Raw genomic sequence first — 23,461 nt, 5'->3', positions numbered from 1 at the left:
TCTTTGTAATTTAGAGGGGTAATTATTACCTGAAGTTGCTACAGGCAGAGGCATTGTATGAGCACCATAGGGAGCCTTCCTTAAAATTCCCAAGTCCAGTACAGACTGAAAACCTGGCCACTTTTTGTGGCAAAGGTGCAAGTGAACTTTATAAGTATATAAGTATGCTACTTTACAAACACAGTTTTTGTTTTAATGCAGCAAAGAAGTGTCTATACTATAGGAGACATTTATGAAAAATTAGTTATGTTTTTTCTTGGGCAGGGACTTTTTTTTTTTTTTTTTTTTTTTTTTTTGACATTCTGAAGAGTCTGAGCCTTTACATCAAAACAAGAAGTTGTGTATCTGTTGCTTGTAACTCTTTTGCCGTTTTACTAGCAAGTCTGCCAGGGTTGATAGTTTCCATTTGCATTTTCTACTGATGATGTTAGTCCTGACTCACTCTTTATTAAAGTTTATTATAGGTCTCATTTCAGCATCTGAGAATTTAAGTAATACTCCAATTATTGTCTGCCTTGTTGCAGAGACCACAAATGATTTTCTCAGCTGGTGGTAAGTTGTTTTCTGCAAACTGATGAATAGGAAATCATATATTTTTGCCCTTGTAAGAAAACAGCTCTTTGCTGTACTAACCTGTACATTTCTCTGTGTGGCTCAGATCATCTCCCTCTTAGTTTGGTCTCCTACAACAAAGTCACACTGTTCATAACACCTGTATCTTCAGTTCATTTTCAATACACATTATAAAAGCTTTTCCAATTGCCTGATATTCAGCAGCTGCCTCTGTTTTCATAGAAAGTCTTCCAAATGACCAGTTTTCACACCAGCTTCAGTTAGATACCTGTTCTGATATTGTTTCACTCTCTATCTCACTAAGCAGTTGTTTTTAATACATTATTTTAATCATGCAGACAGGTCTATATAGTTCAACAGACACAAAATTGATTAGATAAGCCTTTGGGCTCAAAAGTCTGTGCAGATTTATGTTATCTCAGGAAACACTCACTTCTTTAAAGCCTTGCAGAATCAATTGACAGCCAGACAAATATACCTACATGCAAAGTTGGAGAAGGCAGCAATCCATTTTTATCTCTTCAAAATGGGTATCAACAGCACAGAGGAAGGAACTGCTGGCTGGGATGTGCACATCCCTGTAATAAAAGACTTTAGCTGTTGCTAAGTTAAGCCAATTTATATTGGATTTTTTTTTCTTATGTGGAAAAGCATATGGCAATTTTTCACCAAGTCTGAGGACAATTGGATTTCTAGGTGTAGAATAATTTACATAAGTGCATCCTTAATCATTTGGACAGCATATTTTTCAGTGCAGGATGCTTTGCCTTGGTGACTAGAAGAGTCATCTCATTTTTCACCCATGAACTTGCCAAAGTTCAGAGCTTCCAGTGTAACCACAACTTGAAAACCCCCTGAGGGTCCATCTGAGGACTCCGTGACCCTGTGACTGCGCATTGTTTGCCTTCTCAAGAACCTGTCTTTCCCACTTAATTGCAGTGTTATTACTGTGAAGCAGGAGGGAGGCCCATCAGCTATTTGTTCAAAGATGTAGGCTTCTCTATCAAAGAAGATGTTAAGAGAAATAGTACTGTAGTAGTAGACTGCTTGAGCTGTTACAGAGATGGAACAAAAAGGTAGGGAAGAAAAGGCTTTGGTGCAGGAGGCTTGAGCCCATGTCCCCAGCCCTTGCCATACTATTCCACTCCTCTTTTGTCGCTTATGGAAGAGTCTCATTTTGGAGGAAGACAAATCTCTGAACCACAGGAACAAACAGAACTAGCTCTACTCAACAGACTCTCCAAAAAAAAAAATTCACAGCTCACCAGTGAATGAGAACCCAGACCTACTACTCAGAGGTAGAGCAGTCCTTATATGAGGCTTATTTCTGTTGTTTTAAGTGTAATAATGCACTCTAATACTCAGTGTTTTGTGCAAAATTTTGCCTTTTCTAAAGTGACAGAAATTGCTTAGGCATTTTGTTCTCGATTGCCCTGCACCAGTTTGTTATGAAACAAAATGCTGTAAAAATATGGAATTAAGTTCATCTTGTTGAATATCATTCAACAGCAAACAGAACACATAGAGAATACAAGCTGTTCTTTACTTATATCTTGCACAGTTCAGTGTGCACATTCTGTCTTGCACTAGGGTGGATTCTTAAAATGTTACAGATGCAGGCATATACACTGCTCAGAATAACAGTATCTTAGACATAGTAGTGAAGTCTACGGTTTTATACAGAGTATATAAGTGCCAGTTTTCCCATTTTCACGACAGGACTCATAACTCATAACCCAGCTGGCATTACTGTGCTTTTATTGCTACATACACTGCAGATGAGACTGAGGTAAACATCTTGCTAATGCACACAGGCTATTCTGTCTTGTATACACAGACACCAAGAACACTCACACACATGACATTTCAGCTTGGAAGACATAAAACCCCACAATCCCTGTGGTGAAACATATATAGAGCTTTCTGAAACTGTAGATGATGAATCTATAACAGGAGAACTGCACCCAGTCTAGCCAGCTGACAGAAACTGTGCTAGGCTTCATGTTATCCAGTTCAAGGAATAGATCACTGAGGTAACAAACATTATTTCTATATAAAAACCTACACAAACACCCTCTATCAAGTATATAAAACAGTTCCTCTAAAAGGTTTGCATCTGAGTACAAAATGTTAGCAGTTATCAGGATAAATAATAAATCCTATGAGTTAATGGGATAACACTACTGAAAATAAACAAATTTGAACACTACACAATTAAATTGCGGAACACACTATTCATCCTTGCCAGCCACTGATTCACTAGCAAATACAACCATGGGAAGGAGTTAAGAGGCTAATGGAGCCATGAGTTCACAGGGATCACCTTATCTGCCACACGCACCACCTGGTCGTGGATTTCATATGCTGCTGCCTCTAGTCTCTGGTATAGAGGCTTCCCAACACTTTCCTCACTCCCTCAGATTGCTTTCTGTTCAGAGACTCTTGAAGTGATTGTGAGGAAAGGGATCAGCAGGTACTGAAAACCTGCAGAACTGCTGTGAATTAGGTTAATTTCTGCAGCAAGGTTTTCTTCAGTCTTACACAACAGTTGTTAAGAATTGCTCCCCACAGATGCTGGAGGATGCACGTCCAGGAGGTGAACTCATTACCCTCCCACGACTGAGGAAAGCTTCCCAAGGGTAATGAGTTGCAATAGCTGATGTGAAGTAGGTGTGCATACAGACTTGGCATTTACCTGCTATTCTTGTGTTTGATGTGGAAATGAAATGAAAAAATGCACAATTATCAAACATGCTTGATAGTCAACACCACATAATGGTGGATATTTTAAATACCCTGCTCCTTTTATAGGACCTGCTGTTCCTACCCAGTCCTGTTCTCTTGGTGCTGATCCCTCCTTTGAGGCAGGAAGCTTGGATCACACTGTTTACATTTTCATATAGCCATCTGTCAGCACCAGACAAGAAAAAGAAAATAAAAACAAAAAACCAACCAACCAAAAAACAAACAAACAAAAAATAAACAAAAGAAAAAAAAACAAATGTAAACTAAAGTTTTCTTCCCCATTTTGTAACCCTCAACAAACACGTTACTTTGGTATGGTGTGCACATCCCGCTATTTTTACTTTCCAGAATGACAAGGCATGAGAGAATGAATATTCATTCTGGAACATTTTTCTGATACAAGTGAAAGCCCAATCTGTCTATGACTTGCTCAGTTTTTTACTGGTGTGCTGCTGAAAAGCAGAACAACATTAAAAGACAGAAACATCTGAGCCAGCAATTGCAGAATTACCCTACACCAGGATCAAATCTGGCACTCATCAACTCCAAATAGTGTGGCTTTGGCAAATCTGAACTGGATACCTAGAGATAAAGAGTGCAGATTTCAAGACAAAACTTTTACTTTGATTTGACTCATGTTTATATATTGACTGACACTAGATGGAAACTAAACTGCAGTTTATACATCTGCAAATTCTGAGCCAAAGTCTGTGGCATGGGTAGCTTCTATTTTGCTTAGATTATTCCAAACAGCGGGAATTACATATGCAAACAGGGATGTGGTACTCTGTATTCACCAGTATTCTTGTGATTTCAGATTTGTTTGGATCCAAGTTTTATGTGATGACTGGAACAGGGCAAATAAATTTGCTGCATTTTTGTCATGTCCTCATTTGTTAGCCTTCATAGAATCACAGAATCATAGAATCACAAGGTTAGAAAGGACCTACAAGATCATTTAGTCTATCTGCCCTCCCATTACCCTTGCTACCTTAAACCTAATTATGTGATTTGAGAATGCAATGCATATTAAAAACTCATACCGAATTTAACATTGGATAGCACAATCATACACATCATAGGGTGTAGATTATTCATAAAGGATCAGAAGACAGAATGCCAGAGTATCATATGCGCCACAGAGCAGAACAGATCGACTGAATTACTGAATGCGTTGTTAGTATCATACTGTTAGTTCACAAGTACAGATGCCAAATCATAGCAGCTCTGTTATTTGCCCAATAACCACTCATTATTTTCCTTAATTATTCAGCCTGCATTAGTTCGATCCTATAAAGCTGAAAACTTGTGGAAAAAAAATATAGCCTGTATGGAAAATTGCTGTGGGATTGCAAAACCTGTAGAACTTGCCAAAGAAATGAACTCTACAAACTGTTTTCCTTGTTTATGTGTTCTCTGCAGGCCCACTTGTTTATGTATGGGCTCAATATATGATCAAGTTACCTTGCGTCAGCCTGGCCATGGTAATTGTCTGTGTGTGTGCACTTTTGGCCTGTAGCAAATATAAGAAAAATTAGCTTAATTTAAACCCCTTCTACTGCAGGCAAACCTAACACAAATTACATTTAGAGCAGGGTGGAAGCAAGCACCTAACTTTCCACTAGCTATATGCAAAATGTCAGGAGCCTGTTTGTATATCTAAGATCCAGGACAGTGAATGCAATTCCTCCCCAATTAGCCTGGAGGTGCTACAGGATAGCTTTCTTTTTTTTCTCCTTTTTTTTTTTCTTTTTCCTATGAACATATTGCTTAGGCACACTTTAATACTGATAGAGGACTTACCTGCCATGCCTCAACCTTCTTAATGTCTGCACAGGATCCGTTAGTGAAGAGTCCTTTGCCAGGAGTGCAAGTATATATATCCTGCAAAGCGTGAGCAATAGAATATACCGCCAAATATACATTATAGGATATTCGCAAATGCGTGAAGTCCATGTACGGTGTCTCCACACTGGTGATGTTCTCATCACCTGTGCATGGAGGTCGGAAGGCAGCTGTACCATTTCCAGCTCCCAAGCCCTCTTCATGGGCCTTGTGGAAGGAAGCGGAAGCTGGAGAATTTTTGGACTCACTGGGGAGATAGCAGTTAAACGTCTCTTCCCAAAACTCCTTGACAAAACCATTGTTGGCAGACTTCTTGGGATGCACCTTCTGCAGGAACTCACGAAAGCCTGGGATCTGGCCTGCCTTCAGTGCAAAGCCAATGGTGCTGCCGATGACACGGAAGAACTCTGGCATGGCTATCAGGGATGAACTGGCCCAGGCTTCACTTGCCAGCCAGATCTTGCCAGTGATGTTTCGCCTGACAATCTCCTTAATGAGGGGTTCCAGGTCTGGTCCACTGGAGAAAACCACAATCACTCGTGCTGTGGAGTTCTGGATAACCTCCACCACCTGCTGAATCTCTTCTTCATCCGAGTACTGGGAGATGAGCTCACTAAAATCAATGCAGATGTCTCTCTCCTCCGCTTCTTCCCGAAACTTTTCAATCCCTGGTCGGCCGTAGTCATCATCAGCTGCAATCGTTCCCACCCAGTTCCAGCGGAAGTACTCAATGATGTCTGCCATCGCAGTGGCCTGATGCTCGTCATTGGGGATTGTGCGGAGGAAGGACTTGAACTGGTTCTTGTTGCTCAACAGACGGCTGGATGAAGCATAGCTGACCTGTGAAAGCACAGAGAACAAGAAAACAGACCATGAAGTAAACACCCTGGGCATAAAATGTGTACATTTACCTAGTATCACTGCCAACCTATGTAACCTTGGATGAGAAGAAGGGAAAGCTGGCACTGCACTGTCAGTCATGTCCTCTTAGCCTGTGGTTGTACATGTGGGTGTCCTGAAGACACCATACCGGAGCAGCTGCTCAGACCTGAGGGGCTGGAACAAGTGCCTGCCCTCACAAGACCAAGGACCAGGGATAGAGACACTGAAACTAGCCTGGGGGAATGGCAAACAGGTGAGCTATGAGTGGCACTTCTGTTTCCATCCTTAAACAGGCTCCACCAGGAACCTGAGCCTGTTTCATAAAACCTTGCCAGCTGAAGTAAGAGAAACATGATGTGCATCACTGGCTGTCAATACCATGATTCCTGATTGATGACCAGAATCTGTAAAGAAGCCAGTAGAATTTCACACTCCAAGAGCCACTGTATTTTAACATAAAATGGGATTTCATTTTTCTTTTCTAAAGCTATCAAGAAATGTTTTCTTTTTCCTAATCAGAACAAGTGCCATATGCTCTTAAGATATAGTTTGGGTTTTCTGTAGGTAGGGAAACAATAAAACCTCAAAGAGAATAATTTAAAGATCTGAAGAATTTTTAAATCTCACTTATCTTTCCATTTCGACATTGGTATTTGAACTCTTTAGGACTGCCTTTCACTTTGAAAAATCTTCTATAAACAGTTCATTTTGTACAAAGTGGAAATTTATATAAAACCTTATCTCTTCTTTAAACTCTGGCATTTAGTGTTTCTGCAAGAAAGAAAAGAACGAGATTTGCCAGTGCAGTTTCAAGGGCCACAGGAACAAATCATCCTTTTACAGAGCCACACTTTCCCCTGGTCATGCTCCTGCCCTTAATTACTCTCCCACAGCCTTCAACCAGGAAATATAAGCAAGAAACATACTCCTGCAGATGCTGTAAGAGACCCGACAGCTGAATTTGCTCTCTGTGTATTTTAGTGTACAAGAGCCAGACCTGGACGCATCAAAGGAGGTGACCTCAGATGAAGTTACAGTGGCTTCCCCAAACTTTCCAGCACCCATTTGTTTGGGAGCTTCCAGTTTAAGCTTGTCCTGGTATTCACTCTAAACATGGAAAAGCCTATTTTTAATGAGTTCCCTTATTCCTAACTACTAGCAATTTTTCAGTGTACACCAAAGTAAGATACTAAGAAGCAGAACAGAATCCATTTCAGTTTCTATGTCAGCAAAATGAGTAATAAGCCTTACATTAATTGCAAAATATACTTCCAACTTATACTGAAATGTAGGGTCTATAAAGAAGGATTTGCCAATGGCCTTGCTAAAAATGGCAGCGATAATGCATATTCTAATGCTGACCAACAGCTCCCAGTTTAAAAGCCTACTTTTAGCTGTCAAACTTCAGCCACCTGGTCGAAATTTCATTCCATGCAGAGAACTGAACCTCCTGACCTCTATCTCTATATTTCTGTAACCACTAGATAAGGCCACTTTCCTGTAGCACAAACATCATTCCCTGTTCAGAGGAAAGTTCTGAAAACTACAAACTTCTATGCTCTGTCCAGCCCACCAATTTTTCTCAGCAGCCCTTGCTCACATGGTAATGGGATGTATAAATTAACAGTATGCTTTAAATTGTCATCACAGGGTGTATTACACACCACCTTACAGTGCTTCTCTGAGCAATATCCAGACAGCAGTTGTTAGGCATAGCTTAAACCATTCTTGTCCTGCTCAGAGAGCCAACCTCCATTTCTTAATATTTCTGCAAGGGAATGAAACCAATAACATTAAACAGACAAGATGTGCTACTGTTCACCAGGCAAGCAAGAATCCTTCTTTCTTTGTTTGTGCCAGAGGTGGGAATTGGAGCCCTGTCTGAAATGAAGAGCTATCCTCTCGGGACAGACTTGAGAGCACAATGTGACACAATCCTGTCACAAGGCCTCCTCTAATTTCTGGCACCTGTGCTCATTTCAGAAGGGGAACTAGAAATGTTAGACTACACAAGGCAACACCTAAACTGATGAAAGTGAGTACTCTACATAAAACGCACTCAGTGCAAAAATTTTAAAGCAGCAGATGCAACATTAGGCTATAATATGATTGCCTCATATTCTGCTTAGGGTCTGGGCAGAGTAACACCTTTGCTAAATAAAAGCATAGGGCTACGGATGCTCTTCCCAATCCCAGTAAAGTCAACAGAGTGAGAAGAATGCTTTGGCACAGGAGCTGGCATAACTACACCACCACACAGATAACCCAGGAACAAGGTGGGACATATCTACAAACTCTCACAAACCTCATTTTGGAGGTCAAAAGAAAAGTGGGTCAGCCCTGAAGAACACTTTAAAGCACCTTATCAGCAGAGGCAACTGCTTTACAGGTCACCTACTTGAGTAATCAGAGATACTCAAGGACGTAGGAATGGCTGGCAAGGAATGAAGTCTGTTCTATGGGAGGTGGGCTTGACTGAAAAGCCACCACAGTGCAGTAATGTCACAACTAAGCTTTTGCAGCTGGCAGCTGCCAATGACTTGTCTAAATTAGCAGTGTTTGCAGACTGAGCCTCTTAGCCTCTATCTTTCTCTGAATCTAAACCTCTACCTGCCTCCTAGGATAGGTTGTTGTTGGCTGGATGCTGTCACAGGCCAATTGGTAATCTTTGTGTTAGGGGATTACAGATTTCTAGGAAGTCATATTTCTGCCATAAGAAAAAACACACATTTTATATCCTCTTTCTCTTTGAGGATCTATGTGTAGTGGCAAAGATTAAACAAGCCATGGAGGCTAGACTCCCCTTGAGCCCTTCTGGTGCACAGCAGAGAGCAGAATGGAGAACCCAGCACAGCCACTGCACATACCTGTACTGGCCCAAATGCATATCGGACAAGTGTGAGACTGAAGACTTGCATCTTTTACTAATAAAAAAATTCATTTTAAATTGATACAGTAAGTTTGGAGGGAAATAGACTGTTTTCTATCACATAAGCCACTGTCCCCTTCAGAAAGCCAGTGATTCTCACAGTTGTCTTACCATTTAGCCCTCAATGTATTCAGTTATTGTATACAGTTAGGGTCTCTGCATTTCCAAACCTTCTTTTGTTTGAAACAGAGTAAGAGCACGTAAGAAGCAGTGCAGGTCTCCATCATAGTTCCATAATGTAACCCTTTCCAAACGCCAATATCCCAGAGCAGAGAAGAAGGGGATACTTCTGTAACCCAAGCAAGACAAGTGAAGGCATACCTGAGGTATGTAAAAGAGTCCCAGCAGATTGGCCACAGCGGTGGAAACCCCAGAGCCGGTTGCCCCCACGACTGCAATGGTGGAAGGGATATGTTCTGAGCAGTTGCAGAATTCATCCAGGTTCAAGGAGTCTATCTTGTTCTGGGCCACAAAACTCAGAGTGGCCTCAAGGGCTTTAGAGACTGTATTGCAAGTGTCAAATATCCTGTATCCCAAGGTCATATTGGGAAGGAGATTTGGGCTATTATTTATTTCTTCTATGGCAAAGATCATAGCCTGGAGCCAGCGGAAGCCTCGGAAATTATACCTAGGTGAGTGAAACAAATAAAAATAAAATGGAGTGAGAAGGAGGGAAACAAAGGTGAGGAGACCAAGGCTGAGACAAAGTGAATGAAGGATTCGGGATGGAAAGACAAAAGCAGCTTATGCTATCTACCTCAGTCTTGCATCCTTCTGAATCTACAAACTTTTGCTTTTATCTTCAGTGGTTACAAAAAAAGTATGCACATGCTAGAGGGCTTTGTTCTGCTTTTCAACTCATGTTGTGGTTTGGTCTGGCAGCAGCTCAGCACCACACAGCCTTTTGCTTGCAGTGAGATGGGGGATAGAATCGGAAAGAAAGAAGTAGAACTTGTAGGATGAGATAAAAACTGTTTACTAAGGCAGAAAAGAAAGACAGAAATAACATTAATGATAATTTTATATAAATATATATATATTTACAAAAGAAGTGATGCATGACACAATTGGCGACCACTTGCTGACTGATGTCCAGACCACTTCCAAGCAGTGGCTGCTCCTAGTCCCCAATCAATTTCCCTCAGTTTTCAAGTTTTTACATGATGTCATATGGTATGGAATATCCTGTTGGCCATTTGGTGTCAACTGTCCTGGTTCTGTTCCCTCCCAGCTCCTTATGCCCCCAGCATAATCCCATGGTTCTTCACCATGGAATACTAAATCTGGGTCTCCTAATTCCTGAGCAAATGCTCTAACATAAAGCTTTCCTATCAAATTGCCTGCCAGGCTCCTCTGACATGTTTCTGAATGCAGATGGCAGTGTCTGCTAAGCATGAACACGATGCCGCCAGGAACTTGGAGTCGAGGATGCCTTATGTGCCAGCTCCTGATGGCTTTAGGCAGGCACTGTGAGATGAGACAGAGCAATGGCATGCTGCTGGATGCCTGGTAGCTCTACTCAGGAAAATTTGTTCATCTGTAACAGTGTGTCTCATATCACACGCTTTACTACGAGGGAACACTGTTAACCTGTTTATACCTGAGAATTGAGACATGCTACGAACATAAATTCTAACATCTTAACCTGCTTGTTATGTATTTCATTGTTTTCACTGCAGGAATAATACTTTACTTTATTATGATTTTCTCATATGCCTGCTTTAGCCACAAGATAAGATGTCACCACCACAGCTAGCCTGTGAAATTGAAATGCTGTTTTTTGAAACATTTTCTGTTCCCTAAAGTGGAGAAACTGTCTTTTTTGACTGTCTCTGAGCCATGCATGGAGAAAAGCAAGGGCAAGGGTGTGGAGGCAAGAGTGTGTGCCAGGACCTGGGTTATCTGCAGAGCATCACATGAGACAGAAACTGATGCTGAGTAACTACTAGCCCTAAACAGAGAGAAGCTTCTTCAAGGAAAGCAGCAGGAAAAAAAAGTAGCTTTAACATGTGTTCTTCTCAAATTTTACTAACCAAAAAAAGCAACTAGTTGTGTGTCTTTGAAGCTGCTATGTTTTCAGACAACTCATCTCATTTGGCTAAATTGACATAAAAGGGCACCTGCCCTTTCTTGTAATGTACTACAGGTCAGATTAGCAGCTATTTTATGGTTGGGTTTTGAGTTGTGATTGGAAACAGGTTCAAGCTGTTCTGCTTGAGATTCACTGGAAGAACTGATGGGACCCAGAACTGGCAGAGCCTGGGGAAACAGCCACAGAATTGATTCTATATAAAATGGTAGATTTTAGGATTCAGATAAGTGCTATTTCAAAATGCTTTGAGATATCCATACCAAAGCGAAGGTTTCAAAAGATGAGCTCCATGAAATTATGGCCTTTCGATCTCCAAGATACATGACCTGAACACTTTTTAATTACTGGATAAAATGAGTAGATTGCAAAATGTGTTTCCTACACCTGGTTTCTTCAAAACTGAATTAATGTAGCCACATTACTTCCATTAGATGAGTTCTGTCTGATTCATCAGACAGATTAGAATCAGAAATTCTAAATATATCACATTTAAGGTTTATTTTTAGGTCATTTATCTAACTTCATTTCACCAGAGATCTTTGGCTAACTTCCAAAAAAAGTTCTGCTCTGAGGCTGTACCTCCAAGAACAGATAGCATGGTTTCAGTACGAATACCTTGAGCAATATCAAGTCAGAAAGGCTGAGATAAATAAAAACTCTTATTTATAATTTATGACCAAAGAGATATCTGGCTTTTTTAAGACCACCACTGGAGAATGGACACCTTTCAGAACAGGAATGTTCTAAAAGAACACTTAGAAGTAATTTGGTCATTTGGATTATTATTTTTTTTTCCTCCATTTCCAAACCACTAGGGAGTGAAAGGCAATGGGAGAGATCTGAAATAAAAGGGCAAGTCTCATAGTGAATGAGGCAGTGAATGCTCTGTACACGAAAAAACATGACAGGCACCCCAACCTGCCTCACATGGACAGTAATGTACTCTGGGAAGATCAGAATGGCAGCAAAGAGGAGCTTCATGGCATTTCCTTTTAAAAGGCTTTTTTTTTTTTTCACGGATATTTTTAATAAAATGAAAATAGAATTTGAAGTGAGGAACTGGGCGGGCTGCTCCAAAAATAATGCCTCAAATTTTATTAGGTTGGCCCACAATGTCAGAGGCGGATTTTGGTGATATGACAGTAGAAGATGAACCTTCTCAACAATATTCTGTTACATGTTGTTGCCGTGTGACAGATGGCAGCATAGGGGCAGTCTGACAAATGGTATCTTACACAGAAATGCAGATGAAGCAAAGGTGTATCAATGAATTCCTCTGCGTGGAAGAAGTGGCACCCTTGACATTCATCAACCCTTGCTGGACATTTATGGAAACCAAACAGTGGATGTGAATGTAGTGAGCCGGTGGTTGCCGTTTAGCAGTGAAGACAGTGGGTCACCTCTACTGGTGTAGATTTTTATGAGGGCGTCATGTAGGCTCTTGTCCATCACCGGCAAAAATGCGTAGCTAAAGGTGGTGACTAAGCTGAAAAATAGCATTTTGTAGCTGAGAATTTGCTCTATCAAATAGTGTTATTGTGTTCTTTGTATATGCTGTAGTTTTCACAGAAATAAATGGGAAGCATTACTTTCAGACTGACCTACATATATTCATGCTCCCAGTGTAAATCAGGAAAAAACAAAAAGCATTTTATGTACTTAAAGAGAAGACTGCTGAAAAGTTGGGAAGTACAATTGTGAGAATTTTCACACATTCCTGTACTTATAAACTTAAATTTAAGAAAATTCATTTAAATTACTGATGTGGGGTATGACACAGAAGTTCAATTCAGTATTCTGCCCATTTGACAGCAAGACTTGGTTTAAATTATTAAAATGCAGGAATATTTCTGGTGGAATCTTCAAAAGCAGTAAGAACTGGACTACCTTCCACTTGATTTCAAAGAATGCATTTGTTATTTAATTCTAGAGGTACAGAGTGAGTAAATTTTAGATTTCAGATGAGTGTCATTTTAAAATGTTTTGAGGTATATTTTTATTATCAAGGTGAAGATTTCTATAGATAAGCTTCATGAAATGGTAAGCTTGCACTTTCTGAAGTATATGAACTGAGATCTATCAGTTCCTGCTTTTATTTTCCTTTCTGACAGAATGTTCCTGATGAACATTTATAGCATTAGGTCTGCACTGTAGCTACCTGAGGTGGGATTGGCATCCTTTTGCAGGGGATTGTTGGGCTGGGAGTGTTGTCTGTGAGCTGAATTCAGAATGTTCTTGAAGTGCTTTAATAATTTACTTCAAAGTAGTACGGACAGCAGACCTGCAATTCTCTCTTGTTGCACTTCTGCTGATAACAATAAAGAAGATGGAGATAGGATGGAGACAAAACAAACCTCTCTGTCCTCTCTAATACTTGGTATACCTTCAGACAAGGTCTGGTTTTGTTGACTGATAGTGTTACATCAGTACTACACCAGAGCCAACATTGATACAGTCAGATGAATGCAGTGCCACTAAACTGGTCTAACAGAAGCAAGATTTCATGATTCCTTCCATTTCTGTGAACGGAGATTGTGCAGATGAATTCTTTCCCGTTGCACCTTAAGACTCCAAGCAATGGTGTTAGATAAGTTCCTTCTGGCTTCGTGTGTACATGAGTGATAGGTAAAAGCAGCTTTGAACCTTGCAGCAGGTTACCGAGATCCAGCTGACCTCCTGTGCTGTACTGCTGGTGTTAATAAAGTGACCAGTCACTGCCATGGTCTTTCAGCCACTCAGAAATTTGATTGGTAATGTACATGAAGAAATTGCAACATACAAAGGATTTACTAACAGAATCAGACTTCAAGTTGTTCCCTAAATTTCCCCATTTATAAGATGCAGCCAAAGCCACCAAATGCACAGGGACTGTCATAAAAAACAAAGGATGATGAACCCTAACGATGGCACAAAATCCTGAAGAGAAAACTGAGATATCATTTGTTTGTTTATCTGGTTTGCTTAGAATAGCTCTTATTTTCTGGATCCAGTGGAGAAATGGAGATCTGTTAGTGCCAGCGAAGGAGAGGAGGCCATGAATTCACAGCTTCGTGTGAATTCATGAGCTTCAATTATCAACATCTGCAAGGCATGAAACCAAAACCAAAAGAATATGAAGAAGAGAAAAAGCAACACTAAAACCCTAAATAGCTTCCACTTACTCTCCCATATTTGACACGTACTTTATTCAAGAATGGTGGCAAAGACTGCACATGCCTCTCAGCAAATACCAGTACTTCCCTTCCTGTAGTGGTTGAACACATACTGATTTTTTTTTCTTCTCTAGATTTCCAATATATTAATTACATATTATTACTGCTACTACCACTGCTATTACTAAAATATGCAAGGGGAGATCTTCAGTTGTTGGCCAGACTCCTTTAGTCAGGACGTAAACAGAGCTGCTTATCACCCTTAAAAGTTAGGACTTTGGTTGTGGGAATTGTGCAGGCCAAAGAAAAAATTAAAAATGGTGGAAGAGAAAGAGAAAAAGGAAATAATTTTGTGTTGGTAGAGAAGAATTGGACAGCAGGATAAGTATACAGTTCTCCAGTAGGATTAGCAAACATATCCACAAGGCAGACTAGATAGATACATCCATGTTGCAAACAGTTCAGTACGGGAAGAGGAATCCATGGGTATGGCCAATCTGCGCAATAATACTAACAATAGCACTACTAACAATAACACTGATGATAATACCACCACAACTGCTTATCTAACCAAAATCAAGAAAGGAAAGAGGAATCAGGTTATGAACAGGCCTCTGTGGGCACTTATAGGGAATGGGGGTCATGGATTGCTTGTGCTGCACTCAGCCTTCGTCTCCACTGTGCACATCAGATACATATCAGCAAATGTTGTAAGGAATGTTGCTGTGACAGCACCTAAGGTACACAAAGGCAGAAAGTATATTTGTATCAAATGCGGGATACTTGGTTGCTTAAACAATAATGCATGTATGTAATTCTGAAGCACAGGAAACAGAATGCACTCTCTCCTATCTGACATTTGGTGTTGCAAAATCATGAGTAAGTTTTCACTTTGGACTCTAGAAGTGCGAAGGTGCATTTTCAGTAGAATCAGCACAAAAATAACTGTGAACAGATAATTATCATTCCTTTTCCTTTCATTGCTGAGTAATGGAAATGTTTTTTCAAATAATCATGTGCAATGTACGCAGAGTAGGTTCATATGTTGAGCTAAGGAGATAACATGAATAGTGTGAAAACTGAGAATGGAAGGAGAACTGTCCTACCTATTTAGAGAGTTCATGTTTGGGAGTACAGGTATGGCACCAAACACAGCTACGTGTGGAAAAACATGCAAACAAAACAGATCAGGTTGAACAGTTCTCAAAAGAAAGGAAAACCACATTATCTTAAACTGTCTGATACTGAACTCCAGAAGACTTGGGCCAAACTGCCTTCAGGGTTTCAATGAGATCCTCAAACATTTTCTTGGTCTCAATGCAAGGAGATTATCACATGGTCTGATGATTTGTTGCTGTTCAAATCTGATCAGGGTCTAATTTGTTTGATGTTTGATGCATGACATATTTTCTTATGTAATAAAGAGATTAAAGCCCATCTAAAAAGGGATGAACATAAAATGGGTTAGGCTCAGCTTTGAAACAATACGGTGGAGCTGGAGAAAGTTCAGAAAAGTGCAAAAAGAGTAGTCAGAGGTATGGAAAAGTTTTCACACTTGCCAGGTATAGGCATGCTTATCTTCCTTTAGCTTATTTGCTGTCCTACAAAAGTTTTTAACACTGCAAGACTGGGGAGATTCTACGAGGGGAAGAACCTGGAGCCCATAGTATTTCTCCTAGAAAACATGAATTTGATTTTTCCAGATTAGCCAACTAACCAGAAATGAAGAAAATGAACTGTGGTATGAAAAACTCTAGGTTGTGACTAGGAGAATGTATTGGGTTCTCTGAATCTGCATGCAGAATCCTTCCCTAGACTACTACCTAATCACAGAATCATAGAATCATGGTTTGGGTTGAAAAGGACCTAAAAGGTCATCTAGTTCCAACCCCCTGCTGTGGGCAGAGTAGCCAGCCTCCAGATTAGACTGCCAATGGTCCCATCTAGACTGGCCTTGAGTACCTCCAGGAATGGGGCATCCACGAAATCAAGTGGGAATTATGGAGTCAAAAACCAAAAAGGATCCCCTTTTGGTCATGGTTCATCTCATGAAGTTTCTGTGCAAGTTCAGCCAGAGGAATCTACTGATTTATACACTGCTTGAAGTAAAAAATCCATTCAGAAAAAATATCTGCTCTCAATTTAACAGATACCAATAACAAGAAACTTACCACAGTACATAAACTGTCACATGGATTAATCATTCCATCATTAAAATCTGATGAGTACTCTCAAAAAGTCAACTTTTTAAATTAAATCTTTCCTTGAAAAGACATGCAATGAAAGAGCTTCTACCTATGTGACTAAATTATCACTTTGATCAAATTGCAGCTGCTACTACCTCTGCAGCTGGACTTTTTGCCTTCCATTAACTATTTTTTTTGGTGTGTGTGTGTTATGCTATCAACTGACAGTTTATCCTGTTCCTTTAAGGAGAGTGGAAAAATGGCATAAATGCCTATTCAGTCATCTCCTCACCTGCTAATTCTTGGTGTAGCAGCAAAAGGAATACAGATTTTACCCACATAAATTTCAAGTGGAGGTTGCCTCTGTCAGATCAAATGGCACATATAAGGTTTTCCCATTGTGTCCTTGTAACAGCTGGCCAAGGTTTTCAGAATATGCCTGCTGTTGGTAGTACTACCTAGCTAACATATCTTTTGGCAACCACACACTTGCAATACTTCTCGGGAAGGATTCTCCTGTGATGTATTCTAATGGCATTTCCATGTCAAGATAGTACTGACGCTGACCCAGTGCTGGCAGAAAATATTCAGGCTGCAAATACTGGCATGTCCTGCTTGCCAGATGGAGCAGGTAAAGAAGACAATGAGTTGAAATATTCCATCACTTTTCAGCATTCCAGTTTTAAAATGGTGAATTGGGTAAAAAAAGAATACTGAAACAAGCTACTTTTCACTGCATGAAGAAGGCATTCTATATATATTTAGTTTATGACTTCTGTGTGCATGAATCCAAGAAGCCCAAAGAACCTCTATTTAATTACACTTCTTTCTATGCTCTCCCTGTGAGGGAATCTGGGAACGATCTCATAACACAGATGGATACATTCTGCTCAATATCAAAATAGTGGGTAGTGGGAAACTGCACTGGGGATCTGTAGTCATAGCAGAACTGCTGTCAGTAATTCTTCATTCCCATTGCAAAAGAACTGTACTAGGATGAGAAGCCCAAATAATTCCAGATATGCACTTCTTTGCATAAGATTACAGAAGGGGTCCAATAACACTGAAGTGTTTTCCCATGCAAGGGCATGGCAAAATTCAACATCAACTTTTTTTGTATTTTAATTGGAATCAGTTTCTGCCAGTTCCCAGTTGTGATGTGTAATACGTACAGGGTTGCAAAGTTAAAAAATCCTCATGTTTTTTCATAAAAATGAGCACACCTCAATAATAAGCGAAACAGTTTTTACAGGTATTTCTCCATCCAGAGTTAATTGCCAAAGATCTGGACAAAACCTGATATGAACTGTTTAAAGAGAAGGAGAAATCTTTGGGTGAGGAAAGACTAAGTAAGGAATAAGTAAGTCAAATCTGGGACTTTGCAAACAAAGGTCCTAATGGTACAGGTATATGTTCAATAGGAGTTTTTTCAAAAGCAGTAATCTATTCCACTCTCACTCATTCACTTGTTTGGGCTGAACAGTTTGTGAAGATGAGAGGTAGACTGTAAACAAGCTCCAAATTTGACTCCCGAGCTATTTTGCAAGGCATGGCTGTAATAAAATGAACTCAAAAGCACTAGATTTATTTTCTGTCCTTCTGCTAGGAAAACTCATTTTTGGATGCTCTTCAAACATCCACTGTGAATGGCCAAATAGATCAGTGCCTTTAAGTTTTGGCAGCTCTGTGTAATTGCCTTCTTTTGCTGTCCAAATACTACTTGTGATACTCTACTGCACTTCCAGTCTTTACACATTGCTTCTCCAGTTATTTATACCATATCGTCTCAATGCCTTATAGAGCAGCGCTCTCTGAGTATTGGATTGCATCTATACACACTCAGCTTATAGCTTGTCACTTGTAGCAGTTCCCACCAAAACTTTTTATCTTCTCTTTTTGTGGCTTACCTTATGCACTCCACTGATTCGGGTCTTGACTTTAGATCCTGGTCTTTAGCAGCCACTCCAAAATGGATGGGGAACAATCCTCCAAGAATAATGTCTCCCTTCTTCTGTGCCCGTTGGTTTGGCCCATAGGCAGCGGTGTTCCAGGTAAATAGCAAAAGAATCAAACAGTAGCTATATAAAGTCATTGTTCCTCCTTTCACCAAGGGGTTATAGGATGTAAAATTGGAAAAGACGATGTAAGAAAGCAGATATTGTAATGTCTAAGATTTTCCTTTCCTTAATACAGCCCAGAGAGCATTTGGGACACATGTCTGCAGAGAGATAAGCAACAAGGTGGAAGCCACAGTGCTGGTATTTGTCCCTCTGTTTTCTCCATTGTAAAACAACAATTCAGTATTCCTTGTTTCTTCATGACCAAAGCATTACAGAGAGCCCGTCTTCGAGAACTGAAAAATAAAGACACCAATAGTGATTCTATGTACACAGCAGAGCCCCACGCTCTCAGTGTAGTTCTGATTTGACAAACCAACATCTCATCATGCCCCCACAGGCTGTCTCCAGTCAACAACCAAGGACATATCCCAACTTTGAAAGAGTGTCAAGCATTCCAGTGATCACAGCCACACCTGCTCAAACAAGCAGCAGAGGTTCTTGCGGATGTCCTCACTCTCTAGCACACTTGTGGATTACGAAATCAGCCCATGATTCTGCATGACTGTGGTGTCTTGCTTGGAGACACTGCAAAACTTGTAATCAGACCCCAGTGAGCAGAACACACTGTGGGAGGGTCTTGGATGGGAAAACTGGAAATAAGGAAAAATCAAATGCAGTAAGAATCAAACCTCTTAAGTAAAGAGCTATGATAAGATTCTGGTACCCATTTCATCTTTTCCATTGGTCTGTCTTTACTTTCTGTTTTGAACTTATCCTTACTAAAAATGAAAAAAAGTCACGAGAAAACTTTTTTATCTAAAGTGAGAATGGCTTCCAGGGAAGTACCTGAAATCAAGATACTTCTCCATAATTAATTGTGAAGGCTTGAAAGGTTCAGTCATCATATCACTCCAGGCTTAGCTGTGGAGCTTTGAAGTCTGCATCCTTTTGGGATGACAGATATTGCATCCTCTCTGTGCTCAATACATTTTCTCTGCAGTACATCTACAGGCCTGCCAAATTAAGAGCTAACTTAATTATATGAAAATGGCTATGGTTACAAAGGAGGAGTGGGGCACAAAAATTCATAATAAATGTCTCTTCAACCTATTGAAGCCAAGCCAATTTTGAGACTAAAAGTCACGCAAATATTGCTAATTCTGATAGTTAATTTCTAGAGCAAGTTTTGAGTTTTCAAGTGCTGAGAATTTTTTATAAGAACAGCTCATACTGCATTGAATATATTTAGACAGATTTGACTTCTGCCTAGGTCAAAAGAAGAGCTACTGCAGGAAAATATTAAGATATTATTATGCACTCTGTATGACCACCAAGTGTGTGTGAGTATTTCATACAGTTTTGTTAAAATGAAGGTCCAGAAGCAGCAGTCAATGGGAAAAGAGAGACAAAACTTGCATAATTCTGCTGCTGCTGCGGTCAGCACACTTAGACAGCTGGATATATGTTGCACTTCCCTACTATGGGTCTGTTTTAAGCTATGCCTTCGTCCCAGAATATTTATTGGCAAGAACAATCAAATCTTTGGCTGAAGTTCAAAATATGTATAGGCAAACAGTTTTTTAACAGGAGATGTGGAGTCACATTAAAAGATGTTGTAGGAACCTAGCATTGCAGGCTTTGGTGGCTTTTGTTTGCTTGTGCGTGGGCATTTCAGCTCCATCCTCAAAATCTGAAACATGGACATGAAATGCCCAGCTGCTGCTGACACTGTCAGACAGAAAACACCTTGCAGCGTTCCTCTAGCAAGCAACCGGAGTTACCTCAGACTGCTGTAGTCAGGGTATAATATATCCTACTGTGTTGTTTTAACACTTTGACTTCTGGTGTCTTTTACTGAGAAACCTCTGGTATTGATGTGTGACCCTTTGACAACAGGATGACCAGAGGCAGGACTTGCAGGTGACAAATCAGAGCAGAGTCAGGGTGTGGAAAACTATTCCTGAGAATTTGGGTTCTCATTTTTTCCCAATGAGTGGTGGTTCTTGCTTCTTCACTGCCCAATAGAAATGGGAAGGAAATACTTTTTCACTTTTCAACTAGAAAATGTCATCTTCCTCCCTTCACTTATGGATTCAAGCAATATGTCAAAAGTATGCCAGACATTTTATATGCTGATGTCCTCTCTGCCTGGCTGAGGCTAATGCTGCCAGTTCCTGCAGGACGCGTTACTGAAATGCAAACAATTGTTGAAGTCAGCTGCAGACTCTTTCAATTCTGCTCTGGTTTACAAAGGCCTCCTGTTGTCTGGTGCCCCACGTAAATATTTACAACGATCTACAGACCTGGTCTGGCTACTGCAGAAGAGTGCTTTACACAATGACCTTGACATATTGCTAATGCTCCTATCCATACAGTCAGGTAGCTGGTGAACACGCAGTAAGCTTGTTGTTGTTTAAGAAAGGACATGAAGGAAAGAGAGGAATAAAAGATGTCTGAAGCAATGGACTGTACATAGAGCCTAAATCAATAAGCAAGAGCTCCTGTGGGCAAAGCAAAAAGCAAAAAGCTTGAGATTTGGCCAGAGGTCCCTTTCTGTAGAAAGCATGAGGCTCTACAGATGCAGCACTTAGAAGCCAGATGTTTGAAACATGGAGAGGTAACTTCTGATGGTGATTACAAAGAGATGGGATGGTCTGACTGACCGGGGCATCTCTTCCTCCTCCTCCTTCCCACTGACAAAAGGAGATGGGGGCTATGTGCTCTTAGAGGGGACACAGCGCTTAGGACTCAGACAAGGTGGGATAGAATCAATGACTTTGCACCTGCTGCAGGAAGAGGGTGAGCTTAAGATCACAGCTTGTTCATTTATGACTGTTTTTCCCAGTTTTCAGTTTTCCTTTTAACAACTCTTTCTTTTAGCTTTGAGATTCTTTGCTTACGTAAAAGGAAACAGTTTTTATCATGAACAGACGTAATTTAGTTTACTGGGATGCTATGGAGGTGAGTTGAGCTTCTAAATAATTAGAAAACTCTCTTTGCCACCAGAAAGTACATGGCTGAAGTATTCAATGCAGGAAAAGAGAATTCATATTCTCGCTTCTTTTGTTGAAGCAGAAAAAGTTGAAAGGAAACAGATCTACAGTGGTAAAAAAGGTAAACTGTAAAATAGTATTTACAGAACTTGGTACTCCAGGAAATCATTCAAGCAATTAGACAAGTAATTAGATAATGAAAATAAATTCAATGGCATAGGGTAATATTTGGCACCCCCCTTCGAATAATTTGGAACTAGCTGTTCTCAAGATGGGACAGAGAACAGAAGTAATATTACAGGTTCTATCTGTCATGAGCTGTATGTGTAAAAATTCCCATGGCAGCAAACTGAGACAACACAGCTCCTTGTAAATTTCCCATTAACATTTACAGCTGTCCATACCTAAATTCCTTCAATAGCTGGGACATCGAGTATCTTCAACTCATTTAATACAACACAAGTCTGACAACAGTTTTCTAGTACTCTCCATACCTGAGGTTGAAAATATTTGAAGATACTGTTTCTGTGATGAGCAGGTATTAGCTTGCTGCCAGTACCAAGAGCTATTATCCTCTAGTATCATCTTCTGTTGCAGCAAATCTTCCTTCTGTTCTCTTTTTTATAATTAGATTAAGATTATGGGCCTCTTCCTTATTTAAGGAAAAATTGAATTACCTGCTAATACACGCCTGAAGACATAAAAATGTAGCAAAATATAAGTGGAAATTGTACCGCTAACAAAACAAATTACTGTGCTCCTGCAGTTTTCATCTAGTAAATTAAAAAAGATTATATTAACAAGGAACTACACTTAGAAGGAAGCTTTTTTTACTATTTTCTTTCCTTTGTGAGTAGTTTTATGTTTAAGACATTAGTATTAAAATGTAAATACTTTGATTCTATGCTATTCAGTGCAGAAGACTTATCCCCAGTACGTGTAATTAGCAAGCATAACTCCATGAAATTTCTTCTGTTAAAAAAAAAAAAGCAACAACATAAAGTATTCTCATTGCAATGTTTTTAGACAGAGTCCTATTTTTATTCTTTTCTTTCCCTAGGGGAATTCCAGGGAATTCCCCATTAAATTATTCTTTAACTAAGCTTCTTTTTTCTTTCTATTTCATCAGACCTTTTGATTTTGAACTCTCTTGGAAGTGGAAATAAAGTAGCAGCTGTGTTGCTTAAACTTCAGTGGAGAAATGTAGACTGGCTCCAGGAATAGTGGCTCCAGGAATAGCAAGAGAAAACAGGCAACTACAGGCATGGCAGAAACAGAACCTGGGGGAGAAGAAGAGGCACCTTGGGACAAGCAGGAGTTCACTGCAGTCAGCACTGTTTTGTCAGGAATCATACAGAGAAGTCAGAAATATTCAATTTGTTTTTTTGTGTGAAAAACTACATGGCACATTCCTGTACATATTACTTCTGAAGTACCTCTTCATCTAAGAGGAACTAAGAATGACTTTAAACTGCAGCTGATCAAGTTCGTGTATTGACTATATAGGAAAGGATCCAACCCTTAGGCCAGGATGGGCTCAGCAATGCCTGCACCTGTCTAGAGCTTTCCAAGAAAGGAGACATGTCAGACTCCTGGGTCAACAAACTCAAACTTCAAGTCTTGCTTCCTCTACATTTACCACTGCAAATGTCCCCTCACATCTAACTTGAATGCTCTTTGTTACAGCTTAAGCCTATTTTCTTATCACAATTGAGTACCTACTTCATCAAAATCACACTTATTTAGAATTTTAATTACCCATTCATTCTCTTTTTTTTTTTTCTTCTCTTTTTAGAATAAGCAAACTACGTTCATTATTTTTGTAAGAAACAATGCTTTCCTGATTATTCTTATTTGGTTCCTCTGAACTCTGTCCAGTGTGTCTCCAAATTTAGTGCAGAGCAGTGCCCAGAAATGAACACGGTGTTCTCATTAGGCCCTTATCAGTGCTGAGCAGAGTGGTAGGATTATTTCATGTGCCTTGCAAGCTACAGCTCTGTTTAT

General features: G+C 40.0%; 1 protein-coding gene across 1 annotated transcript in view; it reads right to left on the bottom strand.

The window, feature by feature from the left end:
• Positions 1-23,461, bottom strand: part of CASR (calcium sensing receptor) — a 71,012-nt gene that overhangs the window by 16,780 nt on the left and 30,771 nt on the right. Inside the window, exons 2-4 of the mRNA XM_085234848.1 lie at positions 18,312-18,757; positions 9,296-9,602; positions 5,122-6,003 (exon numbers count right to left, since the gene is read on the bottom strand). Of these exons, the coding sequence (XP_085090974.1) occupies positions 5,122-6,003; positions 9,296-9,602; positions 18,312-18,496 (1,374 nt within the window). The 5' untranslated portion in view covers positions 18,497-18,757. The remainder of the gene's footprint in view (positions 1-5,121; positions 6,004-9,295; positions 9,603-18,311; positions 18,758-23,461) is intronic.

Source organism: Meleagris gallopavo, chromosome 1 (genome assembly GCF_905368555.1).
Source record: "Meleagris gallopavo chromosome 1, MGAL_WU_HG_1.1, whole genome shotgun sequence".
NCBI classification, from domain to species: Eukaryota; Metazoa; Chordata; class Aves; order Galliformes; family Phasianidae; genus Meleagris; species Meleagris gallopavo.
This window is presented reverse-complemented; position numbering and strand designations above follow the sequence as displayed.